Source organism: Cryptotermes secundus, unplaced genomic scaffold (genome assembly GCF_002891405.2).
Source record: "Cryptotermes secundus unplaced genomic scaffold, Csec_1.0 scaffold259, whole genome shotgun sequence".
NCBI classification, from domain to species: Eukaryota; Metazoa; Arthropoda; class Insecta; order Blattodea; family Kalotermitidae; genus Cryptotermes; species Cryptotermes secundus.
Genome location: NW_019742445.1, coordinates 528,368 through 543,831, shown reverse-complemented (window position 1 = coordinate 543,831; position 15,464 = coordinate 528,368). Strand labels below are relative to the sequence as shown.

The 15,464-nt window shown below is 35.9% G+C and overlaps 1 protein-coding gene across 7 annotated transcripts in view; it reads left to right on the top strand.

The window, feature by feature from the left end:
* LOC111873153 (protein bric-a-brac 2) overlaps positions 1-15,464 on the top strand; it is a 65,202-nt gene that overhangs the window by 30,300 nt on the left and 19,438 nt on the right. For 4 of the 7 annotated variants that reach the window (XM_023867622.2, XM_023867619.2, XM_023867621.2 and 1 more), the window contains exon 5: positions 2,035-3,849. In XM_023867622.2, the coding sequence (XP_023723390.1) occupies positions 2,035-2,663 (629 nt within the window). In that variant the 3' untranslated portion in view covers positions 2,664-3,849. Of the gene's footprint in view, positions 1-2,034; positions 3,850-10,718; positions 11,739-15,464 lie in introns of those variants that run through there. The other 3 variants (XM_033754987.1, XM_033754986.1, XM_033754988.1) reach the window with 3 other exon arrangements.

Sequence of the window (15,464 nt, the reverse complement as noted above, 5' to 3'; positions counted from 1 at the left end):
ATTTGACAATTAATTTCTTACAACAAGTAAAAGTTCACGTCACACCTTTCACCTTGTGACGGCACACCAGTTGCAGAACACTGCTCTAGGGAGACAACTCAAATAGCCGAAGCTAACCCAACGGAGTGCTCTCCAGCATTCGTCCCGCGTACACCGTAGTGACACCCAAGAGTCATTATGCTGCTGCGTGGGAGGCTCTGGTAATATAGCCATTGCCCTATATGGGAACTCAGCCACCAGCTCCGGAAGGTCATACTGATCCAGACCCCCCCAAGACTGTCGTTGCCCGGCAGGACCACAAGGAGGTGTTCCAAAGCTGTGTCCCAACACATCGCTGATCTGTGATATGTCCCCACCAAAGACGCAGCTGTGGCTCGGCCAGCCTCACCGAGGATAGTGTCATTACCACCCCGCCACTTCCACACTGAAAACGTATTGCTTTTGGGAAAACGACATGTCTGTCACGCAATAAGCGAAGCTATACTGCAGACGTCGTATGACCGATACACGACAGATGGCATTTCTACTCGTTAGTACTCCTACAGTACCATCTAGCAATAGGAGCTATAATTATATTAACTGCAGTACAATTTATAACAACTTTTAGTTTGATGTGCGTCACTTTTTGATCTCTCTGTATAATACTCTTAGTACTGTCTGCCTGCTCATAATCATTATTCACCAATGAATCACTCAACAATTTAATAACCAACAGTTTTTGGTGGCATTATCTGAATCTAACCAACTTTCTCCCAAATCACTTATGCTCTGTATATAGACTTCCAGCCAGTTTCTACCCTTACAGCATATCTGATTTCTTCCTGCCACAAATGGCTGCCATGGCCTTCACCTGACTAAGTACGTTGTGTATTAGGTCTCAAGACTTACTGTTTCTAGGAATTAATAAATAACCACAGGCTAGGCCAGAATAACAGGTGTTGAGTCATTTTGATGGCAGCACAGAACGGAACCATGTGACACATAATATTACAAAATCTCAATTCTATACATCAGCCATTTATGAATATGAGAAGGATTAATCATAGTTCTGAGAAATGTTCTTTGGTTCAATTCTGACTGTACACTGTGTTAGCAGAACTGAAGGTTTGATGCTGCTAATGGCAGAGTCCTTCATTGGACATGAACCTCAGCCAGTTTAATCATCCACAACCAATTGTCTCCCAAGATTCATAATGTTATCCCCCACCCTCTTTTTTTTTTGGTCTTTCAACTGGGTGTTTTCAAAGCAGTTTCCACGTGAAGTCTGGAACAGATATTTGCTTTCCTCATCCTAATCACATGCCCAGCCTTTTGCAGGATCTTAGATTTTCACCATCCTCACAGTACCAGGTGATCTGTATAAATCACAGAGTTTCTGTTTACATAACATCTTAAATTGCTTGCTTACTTCATATGATTTGGCCAAAATATTTTCATGAGCATTTAGTTTTCAGACAGTAATGTTTTTTTCCCAGAGCAAGAGCACTTGTTCCACATCCATACAAAATAATTGCCTATGATTCCATTCAATTGCAATAAATCTGTGAAATAGAAGTACCAGTCAGTCAAATACTGAAGTGCTAGGCAGCAGGACAGAAAACTTTACCAGTGAAAAAAATGGTTGGATGCTTAACTTTCCTACCACCATTAATATACATAAGTATGAAGAATGGTGTATGATATTCAGATTTTAATCATCACTATGAACCAAGCGCACACAGAATATCTTAAAAATTGGTCATGTAAAGCATACCCAAAGTTAATGGCATTACCAGTATGCTTAGTATGTAAGACTTATATACATGGGGGGGGGGCTGCCATACTGAGCATTTGATATACAACGTGTTTATTTTATAAGCAGAGATATGCTGTCTGTATGGGCCTTTGTTTAGATGTTCTCAAACAGTATTAAATTAAACTGTCTGTTTCAAGGCAGTAGATTTTTATCCTGAGTAAATGATAAAACACTTCCTAACGTCACCCTGAAGTTTGCATTTGCCTGCTTCAGTTTTGTTATTTACATTATTTTTCCAGCTCAACATTCTCCTTCTTCTGAAGATTCTAGTGGTGGAAATTTTGGTCCAGATGCAGCAGCAACAGCAGCAGCAGCAAATAGAATTCATCTGAGTCCAGGTCCGCACTTTTCCACTCTCAAGCTTAGCTCCTCCTGTCCTAGCACTCCTCACACTGCCAGCACCAGTACTGGCAAGCTGTTTGCAACCTGCCTGGTCTGTGGGAAACAACTCAGCAACCAGTACAATCTGCGTGTGCACATGGAGACGCATCAGAATGTCAACTATGCTTGTGGTGTATGCAGCCACATCTCTCGTTCACGTGATGCACTTCGCAAGCATGTTTCATACAGACACCCTGGTGAAGGGAAAGATAAGGCTACATTGGCAGGACCTAGGGAACGTAGATGTGGGCTGGAGGGGAGGAACCGGTCTCTCCTGGGTTCTGGCACAAATGGAGTGGAAATAAAGACCCAAGTTCCATTCAGAATAGGCAGTAATGGTGTGGGAACGCAGGCTTCAGAAGGAATAGATAGAGCAGGCAGCATTGGAGTAGGAGGATTTATAGGGAAAGGGATAGATAGATTGGGTGAAGAAATGGCTAGCAGGAAAATTAAAGTAATTTCCAATAATGATAATAAGCACCCTTGATGGGGCGTTTCATTCTTGTCTGTAGATAAAAATCACATCCATTTAACATTGTTTGGAATTATAGTTTAATTACAGAAGTATCATAATTTGATGCACGTGGAGAGTTACAGTGGAAAGCTAGCTAGTACCTGACTTTCTGATTACCGTCTCTGTTCATGATGACATAAATGTGTCCTAACCACCAGTATGTATCAACCTCCCATAAATTTCATGTACAGTTTTGTTTCTGAATTACACATTTATGTCGTCATGCATAGAGACTGTAATCAGAAAGTCAGGGCATTGGGGTTTAGCTTTCAGATAATTGAGAGCATGCTTCTTTTTTGTGTTCATGTGATAAATTAATACAGACACACTAAATATGTATATATTTTTTTCCTGCTGAATAATGTAAAATATTTTTTACCATCAACATGTCTTTCAAATCAGCCAAGTGTGCCTTGAAGGATGCACTTCAACTTATATTCTAAACAGGGTTCTTAACTAGTATGGCATATAGATGTAGCAACAACTAAGATCGAACTGCAAAGAAGTCAGCTTATATATATTTATTACTGTTATTTAATTAACTCTTACATGTCCTTGCAGATGCAGATATCTATATATATTTATTACAGCACAAATTGTCACATTGACCTATTTACATTTTATCTATAATCTGTATACATATTTATTATAGTGACTCCAATAGTTACGAAGCTCTATCCAGAGCTATTCAAGGCCAGTATACCACTATGGAATCAAATAATATAATTTGATGACAGTCCATCTCATATAGTTCTTAAACTCTCATGATCCAGACACGTTTTCTTTATTTTTCTTCATCGGTTCATTTTACTGGATGGTTATGAAAAGAAGGCTGTACATGTGAATGTTTAATTAAAGCCAGCTGGTTTACAACTTTCTTTCTACCAAGGACCAGCTGAGTTTTGCATTGAGATGAATGGGATGCATAAGACAATTGAATTGCATTTGTGTACAAATGTCTAATGTGTGATTATTGAGGCCTTCTGTCTACATCAGCTGGCTTTAACCTGTTTTATGAATTTTGAGATTTTGCTAGGAGTGTTTTATAATTTTTGTTTGTGTGTTTGACAAGTTTTTTTTAAGTCCTTGATCAACACTAGAAACAGAAAGATGCCATAGAACATCTGTGTATTGTTGAAATAATGGGTTTCTCAAAAAATGTTAAGTACAAATTTTAAAGGAATGTTGAGATCCAGCTATACAGAAGTGACTATGATTATCACACTATGTAGATGAATTACATTATTTCTGGGGAACAAGGTATGCTTCAGCACTTTTTTCTGTCTTATGTAGCAAATGTTTTCATATTTTGGGGTTCTTCATATTGTAGGCTGTCTCTTAACATATTGAAACAGATGATATTGCCAAAGATTTTAATAGCTAACAGTCTTTTACTCAGTTATACTGTCTATTATACTGAGATACCTTAATTTTATTTTATATGTGGCCAGTGACTGAACCACACAAAACTTGTTCTTCATCTCCATCTCATACACAATAACTGTTCTTGTAATGGGGAAATTGATTTTAAGTTCCCTTTGTTGATTGTTTTTGTTTTGTTTTATTTTGTTAAGTATTGTACACATGTTTCTAGTTAATTTACAGTACCTTAAAGAGTTGTGAATTTGCTGTGATTAATGTTGTTTGCAGGTATTTTTACTTCAAGCTATGGTGGTTTGTTTTAATAGGTTGGTTTGTTAAACTTTGCATGATAAAATTATGAATGGACCCAAGTGTGAGACGTTTGAATGTTTAAATACCTGTTGTATAATTAATGTTTTTAAGCAGAAAAGAATGTTACAGATATAAACTGCTGGAAAATTAGTATCCCACCATTAACATGGTATACCACTTATGTACTGAATGTGAAAATAGAAATGAAATTATGCTTGGGAACATTTAGACCTTGAGATTTGGTTTCAGACGTCACACACTTGTAAAGTTAATATACATCCCAGAGTGGGATTAAATGGTAGGTTATGGTTATTATGATTAAGTTGGTATTAAAAGAGAATGCACATGGAGGGTTGTAGGATTAAGCCACATAAAATGAAGAATGATCAAGTTAGAACGAATGGAACTGTGCTACCCTGCCACAGCTGTCAGGTCCCATGAAGTCTACCGCATATAGCTGTTTTTGACATGGCTAGGGGGAAGGGTATTTGCACACAGAACTATGATTTTCAGAATGTTTTTCATGGGAAAATTTTGTGTAATGTTTGGGTTTTTGTACTTAGTGTACCTGTTTTAATGTTGTTTTCTTTGGTCCTGTTGGCACTTAAGTGCACATTGCTATTTTTCATGTAGTCTGTTGCTAGTCAGCCAGTTCTGGCAGAATATTTTAAATATTTCCATAACACAATCAGATTCCATCCATGTAAAGCACATATTTAATGTTGTGCCTTAAATCTTTTACATGTGTATCACACTAAGTTTAAAAGTTTTAGTACATGAAATAGTTGAGCTTCACACACACACACACACACACAGATATATATATATATATATATGTAAAATAGGAACAAGTATACCAACATGCAATTTCCATTTGAATTTCTTACCATACATTACCAAAGATGTTGCCACGGTCTGTTATCATCAGAGGCCATAGGTATAACTATATAGGATGATACCTTACCAAAGAACATCAGTAAGTGAGCTGTTTTTAAGGATTTTAAAACTGCCATTTATGCAGTTGTGAAATTAAAGAAGAATGGCTTCCAAATGCAACTTTCATTACAAGTTCGCATATGCAAAACAAGAAAATGTGATTAACCTGACAAGTGTGATAGCCCTGATTAGGCAGCACATCACATCTTCATCTTTAAGTTGGGGTGGAGGGGATCCTCATCTCTGACCTGGCACTTGACTGGTCACAGAATAAGGCAGTTAAGTTTTATTATAATATGTGATTAAACCATTTGTTCTGAGAATGGCAATTGTGTGTGCCTTTAAGAAAGCTCAATGATAAGTAAAGAAAGAATGGAAATATGTAAAAATGAAACGTGAGTGGTTTTATTTCTCATTGTCATACCTTCATATTCACAAGAATCAGTGTATGATTTCACAATACGGGTATATTTACTTGGCTTTAGGTTAAGTATGCTAAATGATGCTGCTTTGGTTCAGATTGTGACTTAGTAACTTCAGATTGATGTAATAAATTTGGTGGCTTTCTTGCCATGATATGGGGTTCAGTGTGAAACTTTCAAAGAGACAAAGCAGCACAACATATATCTGATCCATTTGAACACACATTTGGGTTTACAGGCTGACCTGGGAGGTTGCAAAGTTTGTTCAGAACAGGACCCAAAACTGCCAGTACCTGCATTTTACAAGGTGCTCTGCGGCTCAGAAACTGACATGATTGACTTCATGTCAAAAGTTTACTGTACTTCATGCCTGACTTTTGTCTACCCATGTTGTAATCATCCCAGTTTCACACTTTCCACAAATGGGATTATGTCTGTTTAATACACTATAGCCATACACTGAACCAAAGTATACTTTCTGCAAAATTATATTTTGAACTCTGTATTCCTGTGGATGTGAATAGTACTTCCTTCTGAACCACCTCATTACAGAAGTAAGATATCCTTATTCTGTTTACTCCAATAATGACAGTAAGAATCAATGTTCATAGTTGAAATTGCTACTAATCTGCATTCAGAAGGGTTTTTAATATTATTATTGTTTTTTTTTGTATGTTTTTCCCTAAGAATTTCTCGTTTATGTTGCTTCCATTTAAAAACTACATTTTTTTAAACAAGTGCATACAAGATATTGAAAGAGGACACTTGGGAGACAGAGGTGAGAGGTAATATTAAATTCACCTTATGAAAACAGGTTGTATGCAAAGTGGATTGCATTTGATTCAGGAGAGGATTAAATTGGCTTTTGTAGAGACAGTAATGAACCCTCATATTCCATAATTTGAACAACTGAACAGCTATTGACAGCTTAGGAAAGACTGTACCAGGGAATTAGTTGTACCATGTTGTACTGGAAATTTGTTTCTAATCATATAGTTTAAATACTTTAGCATTTTAGGATGTTTTGGGTAGTGAGGGTACAACTATTATAGTGGAAATAAATTTCAGTTAAAGTCCAATGTGATTGGTGAAATATTTAGCTCTACACCAAAGAACAAGCATAACAAAAAAATAAGTAAATAAATTTTAAATTTAAATTGACGAGTGTATATTAACAGAGATTTTGAACATAACTGACAAAATCAGCAAGGGGATTCAGGTATATCAGGACCGATTGAAACGCAGCAATGACAATTGAGAAAGCTGGTGTTTTTAAATTTTAAATTACGTGCAGTATAACAGCTACGTAAATGAAATACACCTGATGATGGCCAGTTACGGCTGAAACACGTAGTGTGTAAGAAGAAAAACAAAGAACTATAATAAATTGTTGCATTTATGATGGTATTTATATTATACATATAGAAGTGTAGAGTGCAACAGGATGCTTAAATATAACATTGTAATACTGGTTTTGGTATGAGATAAAAACATAAAAGTACTTCATAATGTCATGTTACTTAGTGACCCGTAAATTGAAGTATTTGCATTATTACTTTTTGGGATCCACTATTTTTGTTTTAGTACTGTTTAAATCAAGCTCTTTACTTGCCAAGGGATGAAGTAGTGCCAGTTTAGTGAACTAGTTTTATGGACGTTGGTGTCAATTTTTATTAGGCAAATTTCTTGCAGACTCTTGAGTGGTTTTAGAATGAGTTTCAGAATGAAGATGGTGTATTTCAGTGGCCTACACCTTCATTTTTATGATTTTTCACACCTTATTAACTGTGATCAATTTGTGGATCTAGTGTTGCAAGTCTGATCACACTGCATGCAGTCAGAAATGACTTTTCCTTGTATTTTGTTACGTGTAATATCTAAAAATGTTTTGAATGGAAGTTATAAATCATAATCAGAGTTATATTTTATTGTATATACCAGTTTTTGCAACAGTGGGCTGTTTTTGCATAGCTTGATTTTTACTTCATGTAAATTTGAAGTTATATGGACTGGTATATATAAAATTAAATTTTCTTGAGAACTTTCAGGGTATACTTCCTGCATATACCACACAGCAAAATCAGTGATGTACTTTAGGACATGAAACATGCACATTGCTGGAGGGACACAGCTTCCACTTTATATGTTCAATTTATGGACTCCTGCAATTCATTTCAGTCATAAATGTAAAACTGAATGGCTTGGCATAGAGGCAGTGCTCTTGAGTCATATTCAGAAGGTTATCAGTTTTAATCTTGGTCAGGATGCAAGATGTCCTGACTGAGGTTTTTCGTTGTTTTATTCAGTACCATGAATAGGTCACACAGCTGCTTGCTTCCAAATCCTTTCCATTTCATGTGTCATCCTACTGCCTGAGGCCATATAGCCAAGACAGTGTTATAAAATAACCTAAAAAAATTTAAAACTGTCACTGGGTCTTGCAGACATTTGAATGCAGCCAGTCTGTTAGTAGTGTCAAGCATTCACAGTATGCTGCATGTAGAAGAGTGAGTCAGTCTTACGCTGTAAAGCTGACAATTCATTCTCTAGTTTATTGTAATGTTATGCATATTATAATGTGCACTGTATGGGAAATAAATACCACTAGACAATTGTTATGTAGCTTTGATAAATACTTGTTCGGTACATTATCAGACATCGATTAAATTGAAGATTTGGTCCTGTCGTGCTGTCTGAAGATGACAAAGAAAAGAACTACGAAACAAAAACTGTACAGTCTTTGCCTTCGTAATTTCTTACATCTGTTACTATGGCAAGAAGCCAGACCTTGAAAATTGAAACATCAATCGTAAAATAGGCCAATATTATTATTTTCTTATGCTTTTCTCCTCATGTTTTTAATCCTTGCTCTTCTTCTGGTAAATTATGCTGCCTTTATCTTGACTTCTTGATACATTGTGGTCAATACATATTCAGCTGTTTGAAAAATTTCCATGTTATTGAATCTAAATGTTTGTTACTGACACCACAAAAGCTTGCCAGTGGATCCTACCCTGACTTAGCTCATCTGTACAACCTCTTTCTCTATGCTTAATTTTAATATTATCCCCATCTTTGCTCATGTCCCAAGTGAATTTTTCCATGATATTTATTAATCCAAATTTGTATTAATTTCTCATACCTTCAGGCATTTAAATTTTATGCATGCAAAGACTTACCAACTTCAGGCAAATTTAAAAACTACACATCTCGTAAGATGTATCTGTAGTTTTCTTTGTTAAACTGAAGGTTTGTCTGTTTAGATCCAGATATTTTAATAAGCACTTATTTTACTTCTTTGTTCTTTCTACAGTGTAAGAGGCCAAGTTTATATTATAACATACTTTCAAGTTAAAAGTCTGGTTCTTTAGAAGTTCATTAAATTTTGTTTTCTGTACAGAGTAATTTGTCTGAATGAAAGAAGTGTTCAGTTGATTACAGTTTTGTTTTTAAAGATATAAATATCGATAAAATATAATTTATGTTCATATTAACCTCTTGGTTCTTCTGATATGGTGAAATTTCACTTAGAAAATAAATATACTGGAAACATTACCCACTAGTGTAAATTGAACAGGAAGAGATTTAATGTTGAAACATTCTGCTGAACCTCCTTCAGTAGTTAAAGCAGTGGCAAACAGTTTCATGCATTTTCAGTGTGATAGGTAATTTGAAAAAGTGATCGATTTAGAGCAAATTTTTATCACATAGGATGTTATCAGAAAATTATTTTGTATTAAAGTGAGATAGAGAATAGCCAGGCACAACTTAATTTTAAAAATCAGCACATCAGTACTGAATATCAGATCTACTCAACTTGGGTTCTTGTTTTGTTCCCAGTTTTAAACTTTGAAATAGAAAAGGCACTGGTAATGTTGACAATGACATCATTACAGATTTATGAATAGGACATTGAATATGTGGTCATTTGATATCATTTTAGTTCATTAGATACTTACATCTACACAGTGACTTGTGTAATGAGAGATGAGGCTGTGAGCAAACAAATTTTCAGTAACTGTATATGTTCAAAGGAATCCTACTGTTTTTTCTTGTTCAGCAAATATGTCTGCACCATCATTTAATATATTCAGTGATGTGATGTTAATAATTCTTCATGTAAATGTTGTAAGGCGAATTTTACAGGCAAAAGAGAAAAGTAATTCTCAGTGAAATATAAGAACAAGAGGACGTACATAATGGAGAAGAATTATACAGATGATTGAGATATGTATCACTGATCTTGCAAAGTGAAAATATTAGTGTTAGGAAAGGTAACAGTTATACTAATCTCTCTAAATAAGAGACATTGTACTTATGAAGAACATAACATGACTAAAGTGACAGAAGTCTTATAAAACAGAAGTTTATTGTGCACTGAGTATGCATAAGCTCTTGTGATTTGAATTATCTATATTGCTGGCCATCATCTTAATAAAGCATGGCATTTTCTTTGTTTAGGTTAACACCCAAAAAGGGGCATGGATAGTTTTGAGCTTTTCTGTTATTGTTTTCGGCACACCAGTTTGGGTATTCTGCAGTGGGTCAGCCCCTGACAGAGAAAGAATGAAAAGCCAAGTTATGTATGGGAAATAATTTAAAGGGTCACCAGCCATCATTTTCCTATCTCATTCACTACTGTATGGCTTCTCTGTTTGAAACAGTGTTGAATAATGTAAGAATAAAATATGAAGGTGTTTCATTTATGAAATGTTCCATTCATATATACACCCACATTATTACCTTTTAATATCAATTCAGTGGGTTCACCATTTTGTAACACTTTCTTCTAAATATTATATACCTGCATGTAATGATAAAATATATAGATACTCCTCATAAGTGAGAACTTTCATGTGCTCTTAAGCTTTAAGTTTATCACTTCCACTGTTTCCAGTCATGACTAGATAAGTGTATTCAGTAAACCTTAATGGCATTTAACTGGTTACTTGATGGTACTTGTCTCTGTGAGCTACACTTGTGTTTCTGTCCACAGGCTTATCACTGACAGGATGTCCAGCTACCCCACCAAGTCGTCAGAGTGTGTTATGTCCAGTGTGTGGACGCCTTATATCACAACGTCGCAATCTCAACCAACACATGAGAACTCACCAGATGGCAACAGGAGAAGACAGAACTTTGGACCACACAGAACTTGCCCAGGTGTCTGTCCTTCCACTGAATCATGTTCAGGTGCATCATGCCGCTGGAAGTCGTAGCATGAGGTCCACTTCCGGCCATCACACCCATCCCCCCCAGCCAACAGAAGAGGGAAGCACAATGACCAGTGATGCAATGGAGTCTTTGCATGGGACTACTGGCATGCTTACGCTCATGCACACACCACCACGCTACAGCTAACTGTGAGTGTATCAACTGATAAGAGAACAACAGGCTACTCGGAGAAATATAAAACTACATTTTTAAATAGTGTTTGTTGAAATTTCATATAAAAATGAACTAATAAAATCAAAGGCAAAGTTAGTTCTTGTGGATCAGCTAAACCTACTATAAGCTCTGTCATTTTACTTGATTAACATACATTTTTAAGAAACTTGTTCAGTATTCATTGGATTGAAAAAAATAATAATAATACAAACAAACATAAAAAAACATTTTATGTACAACATTTTGGTTTTAAAACATCAAGGCAAGAGACTAACTTTAACTGGTTATGTTGACATCATCACATAACCGGTTGCATGGGGTAGATGTGTACGATAACTTATAAGGCTAAAAGTAGAATACATCAATTTTTCAGAAATTAATTACAGTTTATTTAAAATTAGTCAATTAATTTTAATTTATTTCTGAGTGTAGTAGTACTGTTGTATTTAATTTCTTAAGAATTACACAAATTAATATAAGTTCAAAACCAAATACCTTGGGCCCATAATAAAATGAAAGATGAAGATTATGTTTAACAGTTGTGATAAAATATTGTAAGGTTAATGAAGCACTTTCACAGATAACTTTCTGGGTGCTGTTTGTACATAAACCAGCATCATTTGGTTTACACGTTCCTACTTTTTGTCTGCCTCCTCCTTTTACCACCACCACCGCTCCCGCCACTGCTACACTTCTGCTGTATTCATAAATGCTGCATCCTTTTCAGAATAATTTTCACAAATGTGTTCAGTGTATTCATTTGTTAAAGTAACATTTCTGGATAGTGACACTGTGTGGTGTTGTAGGTGGATACTGACATTTCGGAGAAACATGCAGCATATTCCTCCAAAACACCGGTATCTGCCTGCAAGACTATTCAGTGTCCCATCACAAAAGACTAAAGTCAGAACAGTCACCATCATAAAAACCTCAGAACTTAATACTGCTTGTTGTACTACACAGTCAGTCAACAGTGCAACAGATTGTTCCTTTTTCTTACACTCTCACATTCGACACAACATGTTTCAGCCCTAAATGGCCACTTTCAGATCTCTTACTGTACTGAAACTGGTACACTGCACTAATATTGTCCATGCATCATATATGTGACTGCAGGCTTCATGGTTTAAAATGTCATAGTCGATTGATATGTGCTAAAATAGCACACGCTATAGTTGACTTAATTTAAATCAATAAAATCTATTAAAATTTCATTTAAATTTTGTAAAATTCTTATTACACCTCACAAGGGGCGACATCCACTTGTTCTGATCTATATCCTTTACTTCAGATGTTTAATGCAGCAGCTTGTTTTTCTAATCGTAAGCCCGTTGTTGTGTTACGTCTGCAATCTGTAATCTGCAAGATCCCACATGTTAATATTGTTTTTGATATTTTACTAGTGTTGTATTTGTGGCAAAATGTTTCCCACCTTAAAACAAGTGGACATTGCCCCTTGTGAGGTTTAATAAGAATGTAATGCCGTGATGACAGGGGTGGTTAAATAAAATACTAATTCACTTCATCAGCCATCTCTTCGTTGGCTAATCCCACTGCTGCCACCAATTTGTTCTGTTGTAAAGGGGGGGGGGGCTAAGTAACTCGTTAACCACTTAAACATCTGCCGCTTTGGCTCGGCTCCGCTGTTCTCTGGAGAAGCTAGAGGGGATGCAGGATCCACAGGGGAAGGTGCATGCTGAGAAGGATGAGAGGTCCTTTGATGTTACGCTACATTTCTTCCTATTCCAGTCTATTCATCTACCTTATATACATATATACACACAGTCACTGCTGACGTTTGTCGGGTACATTACGCTTAAATACATACTCCTTAGGTCGGATGTAGTTACATTCATTTCACTCGACTCTGGGTTTCTAGACCTCTCCCTTTCTCTCTTTCCTTCCTAAGCCTGGTCCATCTATTATTCCTCCTAATTCCCTGGGGGTTTACACTTTAATAAATCATGCTCAATGTCCATGGCTATACGGAGTAGTTCCACTTGTGAGGATGATACTGGCGCACACCACCAACCAACACCCTCTCGGCATCATCTCGGTGATAGCCTTCGGCTCTCTCTCTTAGGTTTTTGCTGATCATGTAGTAACCATACAGAGATGAACGTGAAGACGATGCTGAAGATAGCAATAAATAAATATATTTCTGTGCGTGTCTGATAATGATGATTCCCTTTTTATATTCTCTTCTTGCTACTCACCGGCTTCCGGGTGCATATACACCCGCCCATTATGACATGATTTTGGTTGGGGTGGCTAGCCCTCATTGGCTGACTTGCGAAGGGGGTTGCGTTCCCTAGCCTACTGCCCTCTCTGACTCAGTGATTTCTTAGTGCCCCAACGCCTTCCTCCGCTACTTTCTTTAACCTCTTCCTTGTGGTAAGCATTAGTAAGCTGACACTGTAACATTCTGGTTAGCTTGCTATTGCCTAACTGGCCTCATTACCCTCTTAACAAATCCTGCTTCTTTGTGCATTTCATTTGTCCATTTCTTAGCCTTAATTTCTAAAAACACCTATTCTTAATTAACATAAAATTATATCCACTTGTACATAAAATTTTGGCCCACAACAAAGAATTTTATAAAATTTAAACAAAATTATAATAGAAAATTGTAATACAAAATTTTAATAGATTTTATTGATTTAAATTAGGTCAATTATTTTAGCACATACCATATGACTACAAGTATGATGTTTTAAACCATGAAGCATGCAGTCCCATATGTGACAAATGAACAATATTAGTGCAGTGTAGCAGTTTCAGCGTAGTAAGACAGCTGAAGATGGCCATTTAGGGCCAAAACATGTTGTGTCAAATGTGAGAGTGTAAGAAAGAAGGAACAATTTGTTGTATTGTTGACGGACTGTGTAGTGCAATAAACGGTATTAGATATATTAATGCAAAGGATGCTTAAATACAGGATCTCAGAACTTAAGATAATATTTTCAAAATTTCTTCTGCCTCAAACACTGAAGAATTCTGAAATGAGACGTCACTGGCTTAGAATCATGCTTCAATTCCATTAAAAGTTTTTGGAGGAATTGTAACATTTGGTGTTTTTGTCATGGTTCCAAATGAAATCACCATTATCTGTGCTTCTTCCACTGCCACTGTCACTGTTTGTCTTACCATGTCCCACTGCATCTGGTTCAGTATCACGATTCTGAATAATCTGAATTCTCATGTCACTGTGCATTTAGGTGCAGGAAAATTGCTTTGGAAGTCATCCCCATGATAAAGAAAAGAGTCATTAAATTAATAATTGCCTCTAATGAACACACAGATATTTTCCATTTATAGTAAGTTAAAATGTGTATGAAAATAACCAAAATATTGAGAAATGAATTATTACTACAAATGAGTTCAAACAGTCCCAACACTCCCAGTAGAAGTGCAAAATGTTAGTTAAAGTATGTCTCTCATCCAGTCCATTAACCTGAACAATACATGGGTTTATGAAATGATGCATTGTTGTTAAACACAAAATTTTATAATAAAATGAGTGTAGCAGTATGTTGTGATATGATTTGAGCTGGCTCAGGATAGGGTCTAATGCCAACTTTTATGATGATGGTCACAAACTTTCAGGGTTCTTACCAACATGACTTTCTTGATCAACTGAGTAACTCAGCTCCTCAAGGAAAACTCTGTCCCATGGAGTTTATGCACTTGTGAATTACTGGCTCTCTTTCAATTCTTAACGTATGTAGAATAACTAAATGTTCTCCTTTTTTAATAACATTTTGGTGAAAAGAGCATGGGGATGAAAGCATATATGGACCATGAAAGCTGTCTCACTTTCATGAACTTTACATTAACAAAAGTACATTCATCCCTCACTATACAAGGTCAATTCATGCTAAAAAAATAGCCTTGTAGGAAAATCGTGTATTGTGAGAAATTATATACAGTGGAACCTCGCTTAACGAGCATAGTTCATTCCAAAAGCTTACTCATAATGCAAAACAATTTTTCCCATATAAAGTAATGTAAAATACGATAATGCATTCCATGCTGAAAAAAATACTCAAAAAATTTTATGTATAACGTTTATTCAAAAAATATATATATACATAGTTAAGGGGCGTGAATTATCTTCATCTTTTTTTCTATGCAGAATGAACCAACCTGGAATGCGAATCAATTTGCAGAAAAAAAAATCGAAATAATTACAGTAAAACTTGGTTATAGCAACATCGGTTTCTGCGACACCTTGTCTATTGCGTCAAATATTCAATGGTACGAACTAATTCCTCATAAAGCAACTGTTTTTATACCTTGCTTAGTACGACATGCACAAATGCATCAACCTCGTATGTAACGTCATTTTCATTCC